Here is a 19,836-nt window from a genome sequence, read left to right as displayed (position 1 = left end):
TTTAAATATTCGTTTAAATCGCTAACCTTTCTTTCAGCTCAAATATCTCTGCACGCCCGAGTTCTGATTCCAGCAAGGCTCGGCCCAACGCTACACTCGAGATATTCTTCTTCCTCCAACTTCCTCTTCCTTTGCACGACACCCTTGCCGACTCCTCTTAGCTTGATAGAGACGTTGTCGCCAGACAACAACGTCGTCCCTCTTCTCCTCCTTTGTTGGTTCGTTTGCCAAGATTGAGTGCATAGATACTCCCGCACTCACCGCTTGCTTTGCACAACAGTGACGTTGCCACTTTCCCCCTCGACACCGACATCGAGACCTCCCTCCTCTCCTCTATTCGATAATGTTTTCTCCAGCTCAAGACATGACGGCTCTTCTCTCATCTCTGCAAATAGGTAAAACTCGCCATATTACGTGATTTATAAAGCGAATATGCCTTCCCAGACTTCTGTCCCTTCGATTCCCCTTTTTCAAATATTTATTTTCTTTCTCTTCCTTGAATACTAAGTTCTCATTTTCTCACCCATCATTTTGGTTTTCCGATTTTTCCTTCCCGATAAGGCAAAAAATTTGCGTACGTCAAGGGGTACGCATCTCTGCGTACATAATAGTGTACACGAGAGTTACATGAGAGTTACATGGGAGTTACAAACGTGTACACGAGAGTTACATAGGAGGTACAACATGTTATAACCCCCTTGTAACTCTCATGTAACTCCCATGTACACTATTATGTAAGCAGAGATGCGTAGCCCTTGACGTACTCAAATTTTTTCCCCCATAAGAGGACATTACACATACTATATTATTCTCAATTCTAATATTTCCATAATAAAAAAATGAGTTTTATTCTTATTTGATTTTTAATAAATTTTATGGGTGAGAAGCTGCACTGAAATGACCAGTTTTTAAATATTTTTTAATTTAAAATAATTTATGTTGCGATCGTGATCTAGTGCGGCACTGCGCAGTAAGATAAGAGGCCGAAAACGAACAGGGGAAGGCGGGGAAGAGCCAGAGGAGCAAGCAAGAGAGCTCTCTCAATGGGTAGTCTTCCACTCACTGATTTGAACTGCATTCCTCATCTCAAACCCTGCCTTTGTTCTTGCATTTCCTCCTCCACACACGTAAGAAGCCATCGAGCACCGCGCCATCGATTCCTCCTCAAGGCGTGCTCCTCTTCGGACTCCGATTTTTCCTCCTCTGAGACCCGCAGAAAGTTCATGACCTATTCTGCCGCCATTACCCTCTCCCTCTCCCCAATCCCCTGCATCCAACAACCGGCGAAGTCTGAAGAGCCTGCGCTTTCCGAGTGGGAGCGGGTCTACCTCCCCATCGACCCCGGAGTAGTCCTCCTCGACGTTGCCTTTGTACCGGATGACCTAAACCACGGTCTCTTTCATTTTTCAGCTTACCCTTATTGAATTCTTTATTCTCATTGTTTGTAGTGAAATTTGTGGTTTAATGCGCCGCATGGATTGAGAGGGAACTGTACATTTCTACTATAGTTACTTCTCATGTTAGTATTTGGCTTGATTGGTTATTTTTTCCAGCCGGAAAAGGACTTTGATACCTTCAGAATTTGGGTAGAGTAGACTATTAACTGAAACAAAATATTTGTATACCAACCCGGTATTGTCCCTGGGAAGTCTCTTCGGTTAATGGTGACAATCAAAGTTTAGTTATCTTTTGGACTTATTTAGTTGCTGACGAAGCTCCTCTTGCTTGTGATGATATTGGATTGGCATGGAATGAATATTTGAGGGTTTGTGGGTTAGCTAAACTGAAGGTTAATGAAACTTTTGGGAGAGGCTGAAAGTTAACACAAGAGGGATTGTTTTTCATGAGTGTTTGTGGAGGGGTAGGCTAGGGGTGGGCTAAGGTATGCTTAGGGGCTAAATGACGACGGATTTAAGTAGGATTTAACTTTTAAATCTTGTCTAACAGAGAAATGACATTTTTAAATCCAAGGTTTAATAAATCTAGTTCCTTCTTAATTTCTTCTCAGTTTGTTTTAAATCCTTGATTTACTAAATCTTGTTGTTGGCAATATTTAGTAAATTCGGATTTATAGAATCTACTAAAGCCTTTAAAGCCATTACCATACTGTCCCTTGAGGTCTTGATTGAGAGCTCGAAAGTTGGATTAGGGTTTTGGATGTAATGGTAGAGAGGTTGGTTATTGGAAGTAAGAGGGAAGCATTAAGGTTTATTGTAGAGGCAAAATCAGAGAGGTTGATAATTAGGGTTTTGGAATTGATGCCCAAAATTAAGATCTTGTGGAGATTGTAGGATTTGCTTTGGATGGTGAGGAAGGCTAAGAAAGATAAACATAAATCATATATTCTTCACTTGAGAAATTAAAACATATGCCAAACCACACCATGAATTGACCAACAAGCTATCTACCAAAGGAGATACTATAAATGCAATCAAAAGCGAGCTAAGTTAAAATCCATTGGTCCAATCAAATATATAAATACTAAAAAATATTTAAACCATTCATCCATTCAAGAAGATAAGGATTTACATTTCAATTTTTAGAAATAATAACTTTAAATTAAAGGAGTAGTTGATGGTCTTGTATGACCTGGTATGGAGGCAACGATTTGAATTATGTAGGAAGTTTGAAACAAGCCTTGTTTTGTGGAAGGCCTTGAATTGTAGATTTTGAACTGAAATTGAGCTTTTGAATGTGGAGGTGGCCTTGACTATTGAAGAGAGTTTACTCACTGAATTCAAGTACGGGAGGTTTTGACCATGCATTATCTAAGCTATTTTTGAAGTTGTTTTAGCTTATCTTGATCATTGCACTCAAAACCTTGCTTGATGGATTTTGTGACTTATCTTGATGATTTTGTGATGCTATTGTCATGTGATGGAGGTGGCCATCCTTTCAAATAAAAAATAAGCTTGATTATATTTATGTTAGAAGTTGGAACCTTATCATGCATCTACTATACCCCACTTCAAGAACTCTACATTATATCATTAAAATTATTGTAATTTATATGAGGGTTGAATGAGGCCTAACCTATCCTAGGTGATTCTAGGCTCCCATAAGGGGGTTAGTTTGAAAATATTTACTCTTAAACTTTAAGGATTCATAATACTAATCAAAGGTTTAAAATTATTTTAAATTTTCAATTAGTAATTATACATGGAGATTTTTTATCATTACCATGGATCATAAATTCAATGTAAATAAACCTCCAATATGATTATAAATAGAAATATTTGGGTCCATGGTCATTCTTTCCTCCTACCAATAGCTCTATATAAACCCCAGATCAATTAGTCAACTGCTTGTGTTTTAACTTTTTTTTGAAAAAAAAAAACTAGGTTAATATAGTGGCCAATTGATGCAAAGGTTGACAAACTTAACATTTGCATCTTTCATCATTTTTATTAAATTTTTGCTCATACTTATTTTCATCTCCTCTCAATACTACTTGCACCCTTCACCTTTATCTTTTGTATCATAAGTAAAATCTATAGCTAGCCTTTTGTTATCATATACCATTCTTAATTTTGTCATTTGTGGGCATGTAATCTTCAAAGCATAGACCCCATTATTTTATATTATAGACTTTATAATGGTCTCTCTTTATTTATTATCAATACTAAATCTTAACTTATTTTCAACTTTAGAGCTAAATATACATTTTAAAATTATTTTTTGCTTAAATATGTTAATAATTTTGAGAAAAGAAGTAACATAACGAGTGATGCTTAGCCCGAACAATTTCGTACAACTTCTACCTTTTCTCATCTTATTTAAAAAAGCTCATGATTTCATATGTAATTGGATAAATTCAAGACTTTCTTAACTATGTTTTTCATGTGATTAATCTACCCAATATCTTCTAACATTGGATCGATGTCATGGGCTGCACATGATGTCTAATACATGTATAAGCATTTGACCTATAAAAAATTGATATATATATTTTAGCATATGTTCGTACTGTAATGAGGATTTAAATATATAAGTAAAATAATATGAATTACTACTTTTCATGAACTTAACTAAAGTGGTTATCCATAAGTACTCGCACTACATTTCTTTCTCTTATCTTCTCTACTTGTTCAGTAAGGAGCTCAAAAAGTTTTAATGCAATCAATGAATATTTAGATGCATTAATCAATTTTAAAAAATAATATCTAATGGTGAATTAACTAAAAAATATTTTTGATCGCTCTTCATCACATTTCATTTGACCCACTCTAGTTAATCAGAGGTTTAATAGTGGAGTATAAATTAGCTTGACTTATTGTTCACCAACACTTATCTTGAATTTTTATTAGTCAGAAACGAGTAAGTAAAAAATTAACTTATCAAAATCGTTATAAAGCATACACTACAATTCAAATCATCTAAAAGTTATTATAAATAATGATATAAAAGCATGCATAAAATAATAATTAAAACAGGATGATCACTAAACTTTGAATATAAATTTATAATTTCCCAAAACTTTTAATCTACATCATGCACATCTATCTTCTATAATACCTCTAATATTGCTCAATAAAAATGCTATGATATATGCAAAAGTGGTCACTTGTCTATTGCTCAACTTGCTCATTTTTTTTGTGAAATCAAAATTATAGTATTTGATGAGCTCAATGCTCAATGAGATAAATAATTTTAATATAGGTTTTAGACATCCACAAAAGAAATAATAATATGCATGCAAATAAATTACAAATATGAGGATTAATATCCATAATTATAACTAGCTTATTGCAACAATAAGATTAAATGAAATCATATTTTGATACCTAACTAAATAAGTAGAACATAACTATAAGTATTAAATATAATTGTTTGCAAGAAAGAAATACAACTTTTAAGTATCAAATCTTCTATAGCTTCACTAGTCTATTTTTTATGTGAAATTGTTTTTTTTGGTTATTATCTTTCTTAGCCATAGTTTTAGTATCTATGATGTATTATATAATATTTGCATGGAATTTTATAATCATTTAAATTTTTAAGCCATTACCTAGTCTGTTGGCCATAATAACTGCTGATAAAGTTGTTCAGTCTAAACACACCCATAATTTCGGTTGGACCATCCGAACTTTGTTATTAATAGCTGAGAATCTTTTTTGTTTTTTTAACGACTCTCATCTCTTTAAATTTTTATCTTTTTCTATGCAAGTCATCATAGTCTTCTTATCTATCACAAATGATATGATATTTTACCCTTAAAAAAATGATATGATATTTCATTGATTTTTTCTTTTGTGTTTTATTATTTTTATCTACATTTACTTGTTGAGATTTGTTATTAACAATCAATCTATATTAACATGTACCAAGATGATAACATGATATAATATTTAACATTTAATGCTTAAACTATGCTTAATTATACTTAATTTTAACTTAAATTCTATAAAAATGTCGCAAATATATTGTGTGTAGATGGTTATATACAAATAACTAAGCATTGCTAATAACATTAAAGTATGGTCAACTTAATTTAGGCTAAATTGTGTCAACATTAATATTAAGCGTTGTAAATCTTTTTTATTTTTCTTTTGATACTCATGTCTGTAGACTATTATTTTCGCTTATGCTGGTTATCATAATTTGCCAGTCTATTACAAATGATATGATATTTTATTGATTTTTTTGTGTCATATTATTTTTATATACATTTACTTCTTTAACTTGGATATGAACTTATTAACAATCAATCTATACTAACATGTAACAACATTATACTATGGTATTTAATAATTTACATTTAATACTTAAATTATGTTTAATTATACTTAGTCTTAACTTAAATTTTGTCACACCCCAACTGACCCCCTTTTAGGTTCAACCGCGGTGCGACAAAGATGAACAATAAGGTATGACTAAATTCTCACTACTATTCTTCATGACTTGCATAATAATGACCCGATATATGATGGACTAGTCCAACTAAATCATCATAAACGTATATAACTCATATCATTTCATTTCATATTCATATACTTGGAGGTGTTATAAATTATATCACCAAAATATTTATATTTATACAGAGCTGTTAAATCTAACATAATAAAGTACGTACCCCAAAAGTCTGTACAAACTCCCAAACTATATAATGCAACATTGTATACTTCACACCTAATTACTCGTTTTGGTGCTTCTTACATCTTTCTGAAAGTCAACAACATAGAGTAAGCTGCAATAAGCTCCGTAAAATAATCGAGAATAAATAAAGATTTTATAGACAGAGAAGAAACAACATACATGATCATATGCAGCTCATATACATGTCCAGAACACATCACAATATGTTATAATCGCATAAAACATGAAGAAAAGATATTTACTGCATGGAATCATGATTGTTGTATAAAACATGCATTTCATAGGCATGCCATGGTAATAATAGAAATACCACTCGTAATTGTATAAACTTCAACATATTTTTTTGTCATATCATGTCATTTAGTCATCATCCAATCCAAAAAACTACATCAATTATTGATAAAGGTTGGATCCCTCCCAACATGGCTTTTATTAGTAATCTCATTTATATCGAAGATTTCCTACATTTCGTCCTCGCTAATTCCAATGGTTTTTTGGGTTTCTTTTCCGTCAAAATACCAAGAGCAGGAATTTTATCGCTCTTTATCATCTGTATTTGCAATCATTCATGTAATGACCTACATATAATATCATTTTTGACATTTCCTAAATTATAATTTCTGTAATAAATATTTATTATAGATATTTCATATATCGTATGCATGAATTATAATAAACGAATGCCTGCAAGCAATGATTTCATAAATATATCAGATTCACAACATGGTATAAATCATTGGTATTGTAAGGTACAAATTAAGTTTTCATTTATACCGTCTATACAAGCATTTATCCACAATATGAGAAAATCCTAAATGTAATGATGTCAATTATAATCACATGTAAACAATAGAGTTATTTTTCTTAAGTTAACACAAGATTATTTCACTGAATTGAACGAGCAACCTACAATGAATTTCCCCAAGCTCGACTCGAGCTCGCCGCCTAGTGCAAACTATTTGAAATTCATAATCCCTTAAAAATTCATCAAACTCGTAATTGAGATCTTAATGTTTTTCTTGCTTTAACTTATCTCGAAAGGGTTTCTCGACATAAATTTGTCTCCCCGATACCTTTCTATTATGTTTCCTCTTATTCTTTTCTCCCCAACCCTTCCCAACTCGTGAAATGAACTTTTCTTCCCACAAAGCTACAACAACAGGGGATACGTGGAACACCTTAAATCATGACAAATAACAAATGGAAATATAGGAAAGGAAATAAATGTCTGGAATATTTTATAAAAGGGTTTCCTACTCTATTTTCTCCTTGTAGCCCTGAATCGCCGCTTGCGGCTCCCTACGGGTTGCACGGTTACGCTTGTTATAGTGCCGCGATTGTTGAAAGGCGTGCGAGCTTGAAGTAATGGTAGAGAAAAAATGAGAGGAATGCAACATTTATCTAAGGTCCACTTGACTCCCTAGCCATTCAATTTATTGGACCGACGCATGTGCAGTTTGGTGCGGGAAATGTTGGTTGAGAACAATGAACTTGATTAAGGATAAGAGATTAGGATTAATTAAGGTATTAATTAAGCTTATAACTTCAAACTTTTAAAACTTCGTATGTGTTTTTAGTACCTACAAGGTGTAATATTTCAATTTGACTGATATGTGTAGAATTTTATAAAATTGCTTCGGTTGAATTTGGGCGAATGTTTAATTTGGGGTATACTTTAAAATTATCAAAATTTAACCAGTTTTCTCAAAATTGGGTGTTACAACTTTCTTCTCATTGTAAAAATTTCATCTTCAAAATTTTTAAATTTACTTGAACATAAAGGGACATTTCAGTTGCATTTCTTCTTTTTCCATATAACTTCTTTTTTCCATATAGCCTCTTTTTTTTAGCCTGTACTTCAATTTGCTCTTGACAAAAAGAATATGTCTGTTCATCAACTTCTTTATATCTGTTTCTAAAATTCTTTTAGGCTTTTCATTATATGTTAAATCTTTCTGCACGTCAATGTTTGTGTGAAATTATCTGTTTTGAATTTGAACCCATTTCCTCAACATAGATATGTGAAATACATCATGGATTTCTAACATATACGTAGGTAAAGCTAGTCTATAAGAAATTGGGCCAATACTTGCTATGATTTCAAAAGGACTGATGTACCTTGAACTCAATTTACTTCTTTGATTAAACTTGGCTCCGATGTTGCTTTTTGTCACACCCCAACTAACCTCTCCTTTTAGGGCTAACTGCGGTATGACATAGGCTGACGATTCAGTTAAACTAAATTCTTACTAACACTCGTCCTGACTTGCATAATCAAGACACAGTAGGTTATGATTTTGTTTAACTAAACTGCCACAAACATACATTTTCATTTCATTTTATATTCATATAGTTGAAGCCTGAAAAATCACATCACCAAATATAAATATCTATAGAAAGCTGCTAAATTTAACATAATAAAATACGTACTCCAAAACTTTGTACAAGTTTCCAAAATTATATAATGCAAAAGTTGTGTATGTCGCACCTGACTACTCTGCTCAGTATTCTTTACTCTTTTCTGAAAGTTAACAACATAGACTGAGCTACAACAAGCTCAACGACATAATCAAAACTAAAGAAAGATTTTATAAATGAAAATAAAATAACGTGCATGATTATATGAAACTCATGTATATGTCCGCAACATGACATAATATACTATAATTGTATAAAACATGTAAAAGAAAAGAAATTTAATTTGGGAATTATGATTGTAATATAAAACATGTATTTCATAGGCATATCCCAATAATCATATAAATACGATTTATAATTGTCCAGACTTCAGCTATTTTTATGTCATGTCATTGGATCGTCACCCAACCTGAAGATTATATTAATTATTAATAAAGATTGAGCCCGTCCAACACAGCAATTATCAATAGCCCCTTGTACTAATACATTCATATTATAACATATCTGTAATATAACTTGTGACATTTCTTAAATCATTATTCTTGTAACAAAGATTCATCATATGCATTTCATATATCATATGCATGAATCATATTAAATGAATATCTGCAAGTAATGATTTCATAAATATATCAGATTCATAGCATAGTAAAATTTTACGTATCGTAAGGGACAAATCAATTTTACATTCATACAATTTATGCAGATATTCATTTACAATATGCAAAAACTTGTAAATGTAATTTTGTCAAATATAATCACATAAAAATCTACATAATTAGGTTAGCACAGAATTATTTAAATTGAATTGACAGAGCAACCTACAAACGCTTTCCCAAACTCGTGTCGAGCTTGCCCCCTAGTGTAAACAACATGGAATTCATAATCTCTTAAAAATTCATGAAATACATAATTAAGATATTAATTTAAGCCCAAATTTGACTTTTTTATTTTAACTTATCTTGAAAGGGTTTCTCGATATAAATATTCCTCTTTGATACCTTTCTATTATGTTCCCTCTTTTTTCTTTCCCATAACCCTTCCCCAACTAATGAAATGGACTTATTGGAGAGCTACGCTCTCGATTCTACAGTTTTGTGGCTGTTCCTGCAAAACTACAGCAACAAGGAACAAGTAAAATGCTTTAATTAGTGGCGAATATCAACATAGAAACATAGGGATGGAATGGAATGTCCGGAATTTTGTAAAATAGGGTTTTCTACTTATAGTATTCTCCCCGGAGCCCTGAATCACTGCTTGCAGCTCCTTGCTGGTCGCGTTGTTGCGCCTGCTATAGTACTGTGATTGTAGGCCCTTCAGGTGTGCTAACTCGAAGAACGGGAGGGAAAATTAGATGAATGTAGCATTTAACAAAGGTCCACTTAATTCCCCATTTGTTTGATCCATCAAACCGACGCATGCGAAATTAGGCACTGTTAATGTCTGCTGGGAACATTGAACGGGATTAAGGATACAAGATTATGATTAATTAAGCTATTAATTAAACTTTCAACTTCAAACTCTTACAACTTCACATGCACTTGTAGTTCCTACAAGGTGTAATATATCAATTTGATGGATTCGACATGTAGAATTTTATAAAATTGCTTTGGTTGAATTTCCGGGAATGCTAAATTTGGGGTTTACTTTAAAATTTCCAAAATCTTACCATTTTTCTCAAAGTTGGATGCTAAAAATTCTATAAAATACCCCAAATTTGTTATGAATAGATAATCATGTACAAATGAATTAAGCAATGCTAATAACATTAAAGTTTGTTCAATATGATAAAAAATTATATGCATAGACATAGCCTTTTGATATACTCATAGGGAGTTATAGACCTTATCTCTATCAATTGTTTTGGTCCTTATTTTAGAAATTAAATATCCCACCTCGGTAATTGGGTTCTGTCCGGGAGAAATTCCTTGCACTGGTCCCAAAACCTCAATCTTTTGTATCCAATCTAATATAAATATCAATTTTCTTACTTCAATAAATTATTATTTTAACGATATAATTATAGCTCCAATAATCTCAAAATGACATTTTATCTTAATGTACTTTGTCTTCACTCATTTTTTTAGGCTTATCTTCTTGAAACCACCACGTTTTCTGGAAGCAATCACCAAAAACCCATTTACTTTTAATCCCTTTCTTTCTTCATGTTATCTTTTTTTATTCTCTTTTGCCTACTCTGTTTTCGATTTCTAGCTCTTTTGTCCTCTATTTCGTCTCAATTTTTCTCAGCACAGGAGGTCAGACAAGAGAAGGAATGGAATAGATAATGCTTAGGGTACTTACAGACTATTATTGTTTTATTATTATTATTTTACAAGTTAATGTTCATTCTCCACCATAACCCTTCATCATCAAAACAATCTATGTTGACTGTTACATGCAAACGAAAGTGGGATTAGTTACAACAATTTAAATTGGTATACATTAAGCTAATATATATAATTGGTACACTAATTATTTAAGCTAATATAATTTACTTAAGACATATATATCAAATGATCAAATTGAAATGTATAATTTTATAAAGATAGTTTTAATGATTTTTGAGATGTACGAAAAATCAGATTTAATTTAGAAACAAAATTTATATTATCTATTTGTCAATATAAGGCTTGATAATTCTCTTTTGCTTAATAAAATTTCATCCTCAAAATCAGTTAGATATCATTTAAACACATATGGAAATATCTATATCATTCCTAATTCTATTCATAGTTGCCTCTTTTTTAATCTATGCCTCCATTTCCTTTTTTACATAGAAGATTTATTTTTTTCTCAAATTTTTAACATCAAATTCAATTGGTCATTCAAATTCTCTCTATATCATAACTTCTTTTTGTTGTACTATTTTATTTGTATCAGTCACTCATTTTCTCTGCTGACACATGAAAAAAATTGTGAATATCTAACTTCTCAATCAATTTGGTTAGCCTGTAAATGATTCTATCAATCTTCTTAATGATTTTAAATATTCGTAGAAGTTTATGACTCAACTTGCTTTCTTGATCAAATTTAGCTTTATCTTACATAAGATGGATTTTTAAAAATATAAATCACTAGCTTCAAGCTCTATCATTTTGTATCTTGAGTCATAGTATTTCTGTTGACGATCTTAAATATTTTCAATTTGTGTCTAAATAATCTAATTTTCTCTATCATTTTGTCAACTAACTTTGGACTCATCTGTTGTTTTTCTCCCATTTCAGCCCAACTTAATATATATATTTCTGTACATTCTGCCATACAGTGTTTTATAAGGCGTTTTTTTTTTATACTTGATTGATATATGCTATTGTATGCAAATTTTATCATTGAAATATGTTACTCCAACCTTTCTTTAATTTATAGAATGCATGATCTCAATAGATCTTCTAGCACCTGAATATTTATTTCTAATTTTCCACAAATTTGCAGCTGAAATGTTGTATTGATTTGTAATTTTTTTATCCAAATGTTCATGAATACATTTCCACAATTTAGTAGTAAATCTTTCATCTTTATCTAAAATTATCTTTTGGAATTTCATGTAATATGATAATTTTTCTCACATGCATTTTGGCTAACTTCTCAATTACATATGTTTATTTCATGGGTGAAAAATGAGTTGATTTAGTTAACCTATAAATTAAAATGTAAATTCTATTGTGATCCTATGTCAATTTGCGAAATCTTAACATTATTTATTGCAATGTCTTTCCATTTCACTCAAGAATAAGTAATGCTATAATAGTTCACCAGGTCTCTGATATTCATTATTCTCAATATGGAAAGCATAGCATTTTGACTCGTACTCGACAACATTTTTTTTATATCTAACTACTACCTAGATGATAATGTAGTATGAGTGATAAGCTTCTTGTGCAATTTTTTTAATTCAACAAAATGTGCCGCTTTAAACCCTCATATGAAACCCATATAACTCATGTATCACTCTCTTGAGAGAATTTTTTGTGTTAAAGAGTCAAATTTCTAAAAAAATATATTAGATTTATATATAATATATTATCCAGAGATTTTTCTCTCATTTTATGAGTACTTTAAGATTTAGTTTCAAGTTTTTATAGGAATAGGCCCTTATGGCCGATTACCCGCCTTCCCAATGACGAGAGAGAACTAATTGTTAGGCACCAAGTGTCAACGTATAATAATAGCGATTTGATTTTAGATTGAAGGAGCTTTTTTTGATTTTAGGTAGAGCGTGGTGGGATGGATAATGAAACCTAATCAAAGTCTAATGAATCTATCATTTTGGTCTGTCATAACCTCTATTCTACATATTTAGAGGAGATAGTTGTCCTAACTTGATCAAATGATTTTTATCAGCAACCATGAATTACATCGTCTAGGGGGCTTTGTGCATCGACGGTTGATATTTGTCTAAGAAGATCATTTCTAGCCAATCTTTGCTAAAGAGGGTTTTTTGCCATACGAAGTATATCGTACGATTCACCATTCAAAGATTTGAGCTATTGAGAAATTTTGCGAGGTTTGGTTGTAATTGTAATATAAGGGTGCCATTTTGTAGTGCCCCTCTCAGTTAAAGGGCCAAGATCATTAGTGCTCCTCTTGTGATTTCATTTGATGGCAAAATCTCATTTTTAAAGGACAAATACCATATTTTTATTGATATGAGATCTTTTAAATGCACACCTAATATGAAATTAGAAATTTATAAGCATAGGTTAAACTTTAATTTATCACCCTTGATAAACTACCATGGTGGGTGAATAGATTGTTGCTTTCAAAATTTGGTGGTAAATTTTATTTGAATGATTTTGATTTTCTTGATTTTTTTATAAATTTCACGTGTTTTTTGAAAATAAACTTGAAACTTTTTTTCTTTTATTTTTGTGTTCGTTTTAACAATGAAAATTCCATCTGATTGAAACTTTTATCAATATGACCATTATTGAGCTATTCAGATAAATCTATTTTGTCATTTTGAACCTTATTCACTCTCTTTGCTTATAGGAGATTGTGCCTGTCATTTGCATATAGCTTAAATTTAGTTTGAAAATTCATCATGTTATAGACCTTTTCAATTCTATTTTAATATATTGAGGATTGAGTTTGAAACTGAATCAATTATTATATTTCACGAGCATAATAATTCTTAGACTTTTTATTTTAAAGTGAAATTCCCTTATTAAAGACCTTGAAGGCCATCTCTAAATGGACTATAAAATTACTTTTGTGAGACTAACTGTAGAATGTATAGTTGTCAATTCTTGATGATGAGTAAGATGCATTAGACCAAGAATATGAGTTTAAATAACAAAATTTTAATATACATATTGAAAACTTTAATACTTATGACGTTTTCTGTTTGTGGATGCATTTAGTTTAATGGGTTTGAATTCTGCTCTAAAAAGAGTTTGTATTTCTAAAATTGTTGCAAACCTTTCCAAACATTAGCAGATTTTTTGAAATAAGATAATTTAATTCATTTTGTGTTTAGTCCACGTGGTATTCTTAGAATTTAATCACATGTGAAAAAGTTTGCTTTTGTTGATTTTCGTAATACATGCCTTTTCAAAAATGACCGTACGACCCGTGAAACAATACATTTAATCACTTGTCTTTATTTGAAAGGTTTTTATTCATGAAAATTTGTTGTCCTTCACGAGAGTGTATTGTCATTCGAGATGCGTCGGAGTTTCTTTTTGCAATTGTTGCACGCAAGTGATACAACTCCTGTGCATAGTGGAGTAGATCACTTCTTTGTTTTGTTTAAAAGTCATTCACGTGAACACACAACTTGCTGAAAGTGTGAAAGCCTAATGTGGCAGCCGCTCGCCGAAATGATTTTTATTTAAGTTCATTATCTTTTCCATTTTATTCACTTATGTGTTGGTTTGCAAATTCAGTTGCTAAGGTCAGGAGTTTTAGTCTTTGTTGAGTATTTAAAGCATTGATATTGACTTATATTTGATCTCATTTTGTTCAAGTGGATCTTATGAGGGATCATTCTTTGCTTGTAAGTAGGAACCCTTAGTTTATTACTTTATTTTCCTTTTAAGTTTTAAGGGTGTTCCTAATGCCTTGAGTATTCAAAAGAGTTCTTAGTGTAGTCTGGAAGTTCTGTGATTGTAAGTGAGCTTTCAACTTCATTGTAAGTACCCTGCATTTCTGATTCTAGTTTTGGTTATGTTTGTGCTATTTCTTTTATTATTATTTTTTACGCACAAGTTTATATCATTCACAATGTTTGTTTAATATTTTTTTGCTATTTTTTTTTTTTATTTTAGTTGTGTTTATGCTGGATGGGAGGATAGGAATTTTTTTTGTTAAACAATATGTGTAGTTTGATTGTGATTAGTGCATTTAATCTCATTACAATAAAGCGTGCAGAAAACGACATGAATATGCTCGCGAAAGGGGAACCAACAGATAAGCTGAGACTTTGTAAAGCTTTCGCTAACCTCCATGAATGATTATTTTGAGATGTAGCACAAAGAAGTATTTCTACACTCCGTTAAGCTACTATGTTGAAAATTTCTATCTCTAAAAGTTGCATCGTAAAAATTATGAAGTCAATTTTTTCTCCCATGAAATCCTTACAATAAGATATGATTTAGATATGTTATTTATTTTAAATATGTATGCTAAACCTTTTTGTGGGCTATGGGATCTTTAGTTAAGATATATTATAAACTCTTGTAATTAGTTTTATTGCCAAATCCATGCTTTGTTACCACTAGAAATAAAGCACTCTAAGGGGATGGTTTGGCATCCCACTACCATAAGAAGATAGAACGAGGAAGGGGTGAGAGGGGGTGACGAAGCAAAGTGGTTTTTAGTTAAGAAAAAATGGATCTCAGGCTTTTCTGTTGCTAGCAAGTGGGAGTATGGTGCACTCCACAACCTTAGTTTGTCCAAGTATGGTATTAAATTTGGCCTAGTGTATTGGAACAACAAGTGCATTTCTTACTCAATTGGAGACGTATTATTCTTTCATTAATGTTTCTCTAAAGCATCTTATGAGTCTCCTAGCCTTCACATAACTACTGTGCCACCTTGCTTCTCCTTATAATCTCTAACTTTTCCCAGAAGTTTTGTCATGATGCTCGAGCTGGGATAAGAAAATTGTTTGTCATGGTGGGCATTTCATATCAATGATCTAAATGTTGTCCTTGTGCGCTTTCTTACAAAATTGTTAACATTTATACTAAATATGAGCCTATAAATTCATGAAAGTTTGGATCCTGAAGTGATAATATTTATAAATGTTTTTTATGCATTGCTTGTCAGTTATAGCACCCCCAGATCTCTTTCTAGAGTAATCTATGGTCATATATCTCAAAATTGATCGATAGATGTTTTGTCCTCCCTTCAGGTTTTCTGTTGGGGACCAGGCAAACTATATTGGAGACCAAAGATGGTGGCAGCACTTGGTTTCCACGCTCCATACCCTCAGCAGAAGATGAAGATTTTAATTACAGATTCAATTCAATAAGCTTCAGAGAGAAAGAAGGTTGGATAGTTGGAAAACCTGCCATCTTACTTTACACATCAGATGCTGGAGAAAGTTGGGAAAGAATACCACTCAGTTCCCAACTTCCTGGAGATATGGTATATCTTCCTAGTGGACGTTGATGTCTACTGGTGATTCTGTATTTTCAAGTTTGTCAGATAGTTGGTATAGGACATTAATGATTATGCTATTTCCTTCTTCTAAGGATTTCTACCTGCATAGATGCTAGCTGTAATAAAATTGGTTTTATTTCAATCTGGAACGTGTTTTAATTCTTTCCAGTGCTTTTTGTTTCCTCTGTGGTTACAAAAAAAACCTATGCGTCTAAGTCAAAGAATGATGCCTTTTGAAACTTCTTGGACAATTTTACTTACTAGAAATAGCCAGATTAGGCTTTCATGATCTTTGGATGATGGCTTGCTGTTTGGTGAAAGCTTTAGAATTCATAATTTTTTGTATCACCTTTATGATGTTCTTCAAGCTTGAAGGTTATTATCTCACGAAGATTCTTTTTCCTCTGGAAATTCAACTTTTCCAGCCGTAGCATGGTTCATTGCCCTTGTATTAAGTGGATCTTCTCCTCATCTATTTTGTATCATTTTTATTTGTAGCCTGCTACATTAATGAAAAGTTAGTGCTTACCATATTTTTTCTATATATATAACAATCAAATCTAAAATAGATTGTGAATTTTCAGACATTGTTTTTGTAAGTCAACATTTTTGCGGTCCGATTTATGAGCTGTTAAGTCATATCTTTGCTGCATGCAAGCCTGGTTGTGTATGAAGTGAGGAACATTCCGTTTCATTTTTTACAACAATGGAAGCAAACAATGGTAATGTAAACATATTTAAAGCAGCGGTTTCTAGTTCAGTTTATTATCAATGCCCCTGATGAAAAACTAATTTGATGTCATCTTATACAGGGCATTTAATGAACTTTCACAACAGTTTTTGAGATGGTGTTTACCTTTTTTTGTCTTTATTTTGGTGCATTTGTTTTTGAAATCCATAAAAAAACTAAACCTTTTGATGTTTTGTTTTCTTTTTTAAGTTGTTTCATACCCAACAAACACTAATTTCTCATGACAAGAAATTTCAATTACATCTGTAGGTTTACATCAAAGCAACTGGCGAGAAAAGTGCTGAGATGGTTACAGATCAAGGTGCAATCTACACCACCTCAAATCGTGGGTACAATTGGAGAGCAGCTGTACAGGAGACTGTATCTGCTACTCTTAACAGGCATGCTCTTATTTTTGTAGCGAAAAATGTCAAAATGGTTTATATTTATATTTATTTATGGGGGTCTATTTTGGTCAAAGACTAATAGGTTCAAATTAATCGCTTGGCTTCTCTAATACGATTCAAAATAGTCTCTTACTTTCTCAAATCTGATCCAAAGTAATTCAATGAAAGGGCTATTTTGGATCATATTTGAAGAGTCAAGGGATAAATTGAACACACTCAATTGATGTGACTAAAATATTATATAAAAATTATTCAAATACTTTTTTATTTTTTTTCCCTTTTTTTTTCGTACTTGCATAATCTCATGTATCATCATTTGTAGAAGAATTTTCAGAATATGCCTTGCTGATTGTTCATTGTATCTTTGCTTGATACGAAAATGCTGGTTGTATTTCCATCAAACTTTAGGATTGAAAAAAATAATTTTAGCCACACTTGTCCAATGGTAAACAAATAAACGTGTCCTTTATAAAAAATGTTTGATGCATTTATCTACGCTGTCCTATGTTTAAAGTATAAATTCTCCAAGTTAGGTTGCTAGTTGCTCAAAGTTTTCATCTATGAATGTATTTTACATTTTAGTATCTCTAGTAGCATGCTTAATAACTAAATTTCTTTTCACTTTTAATGATGAACAAACTTGACAGCTGGCCAAGAAAGATGGATATTTTCTCTAAAGCTGCCAAAAGAAATAGCATTTTTTCTAATTTTATATCAACATTCTCTCTCTCCATGTATTGTTTTATGTACTTTTTTAGTGGGTTTTGTGGAAGTTCGATTCAATTGGAGGGATGCAGAAAGGGCTTGTTTCTGTGTATGGGGATATAGTTTCCTGAGAAATGACCATTTTTGCAAAATTTTCATCTATAAAAGTGGCATGACATTCATTTACATTATCATAATTGAAGATTTTTATATTCTGTGTAACTAAAATATCAGTATATATCATGCAGAACAGTTTCCAGTGGGATTAGTGGTGCTAGCTACTATACAGGGACATTTAACACAGTGACCCGCTCTCCTGATGGTAGATATGTAGCTGTCTCAAGCCGTGGAAACTTTTATTTGACTTGGGAACCTGGGCAGGTTAGCTTTTGCATGCTTACCTGCTGTTTAATATGCAAACACAATGTGGGAACAGTGGATATTACATTGTACTTGCTCTCCACCAATAATAATCTATTTTGGAGATGCGCTTTGAATTTATGCTTTTGAAAATTTCACATGGTCAACTACTGTCATTCTATGATATATTGTTTATGATATGGTCAGATTAATAAAATTTTAGCATTAGCGAAGCTTCTTAGTTTCTATGTAAATTGTATTTTACGGTATTTCTTCTGCCAAAAGCTTTACCTCATCTCATATTTTCTCAAGAATCACAAATTTTCTGTTGTGGTTAATTCGCTGGCTTTATAAATAACAAAGTCAATTTATTGAGTGTGCTATATCAAATTAACTGCTTTAGCTTCAACGTTTTCTACAATCATTTCCAGTCAGAATTCTTGAGGTATAACATTGTGCTCAGTTGTTCATATCATTTTGGTTGGTTTTTTTGTGAGATTCGCAGCCATATTGGCAACCACATAACAGAGCCATCGCGCGAAGAATTCAAAATATGGGATGGAGGGCTGATGGTGGTCTTTGGCTTCTTGTGCGGGGTGGTGGCCTTTATCTTAGCAAAGGCACAGGGGTAAATTTTGTTCAAACACTTATAGTACTTTTTAACATTGAGACTAAAGATCCTTTCATCTCTTGCATGTTCATGCGTCACAAAGGAATAATAAAAAACATGTCATAAACTGGATTTGCTCATTAGCATATATTCTTCACTGCGCAGTAAGGTTCCCCAAGTTATTTTGTTCATGTACAGCATGGAGCTCTTACTTTCTTTTTTTTTTCTATTGAATAAATATTGCTTCTGTGTTATGTACCTTGAATTTACAGTAGTATGTTTAAAGATCCATGTGTATTTATCTACACGGCTATGCTGTAACTTCTTTGTAATTTGCTATGTCATTAATTAGTAAATGCCTCCAGAATTTTTGATATTATCCTTTTTGAAATCTAATTTTACATTTCATTGAATTTCTTTTATAACCATTATGTTTTTCTGAAGCCATAGTATAATAATCTTATGATCCAATTATTGGTGTTTTTATTCTAGTTTCTCACAATCTCATTGAGTTACATATGCAAGCTTTTTACGTTTTAAGGTTAATGGGTTTGCATCTTTCAAGTCAGGAATTTTATGGATCATAAGAGTGGCGAAACAACATTTTTTTCTACAAACAATATATGTATTATAATGTGTCGATCAACTTTTTTTCGATTGATTAATTATGAAAATATGGTATATGAAAATAATTTTTGTGATTTAATTTAAGTATAAAAGATATATAGTTTGAGTTTTAAAAGTAGTATGTTTTAATTTTTGAAAAATGAGACCAAATGGATCTCATTAGTCTGATAGTTTGCAAAATCGTGCCTGATACCGCAAATACTACACCTTCCCGAGAGATAAGTGTAGACCTCAGCGATAGACCCAATCCTGCAAACTAAGAGATTTGTGACATC

At 31.8% G+C, this 19,836-nt stretch overlaps 1 protein-coding gene across 1 annotated transcript in view; it reads left to right on the top strand.

The window, feature by feature from the left end:
- The first annotated feature begins 951 nt into the window (after nt 1-951).
- LOC110029338 (photosystem II stability/assembly factor HCF136, chloroplastic) overlaps nt 952-19,836 on the top strand; it is a 54,559-nt gene continuing 35,674 nt past the window's right edge. Inside the window, exons 1-5 of the mRNA XM_020731581.1 lie at nt 952-1,392; nt 15,872-16,107; nt 17,123-17,253; nt 18,213-18,345; nt 18,830-18,952. Of these exons, the coding sequence (XP_020587240.1) occupies nt 1,044-1,392; nt 15,872-16,107; nt 17,123-17,253; nt 18,213-18,345; nt 18,830-18,952 (972 nt within the window). The 5' untranslated portion in view covers nt 952-1,043. The remainder of the gene's footprint in view (nt 1,393-15,871; nt 16,108-17,122; nt 17,254-18,212; nt 18,346-18,829; nt 18,953-19,836) is intronic.

This window comes from Phalaenopsis equestris, unplaced genomic scaffold (assembly GCF_001263595.1).
Source record: "Phalaenopsis equestris unplaced genomic scaffold, ASM126359v1 Scaffold000563, whole genome shotgun sequence".
In the NCBI taxonomy this organism is placed as follows: domain Eukaryota; kingdom Viridiplantae; phylum Streptophyta; class Magnoliopsida; order Asparagales; family Orchidaceae; genus Phalaenopsis; species Phalaenopsis equestris.
This window is presented reverse-complemented; position numbering and strand designations above follow the sequence as displayed.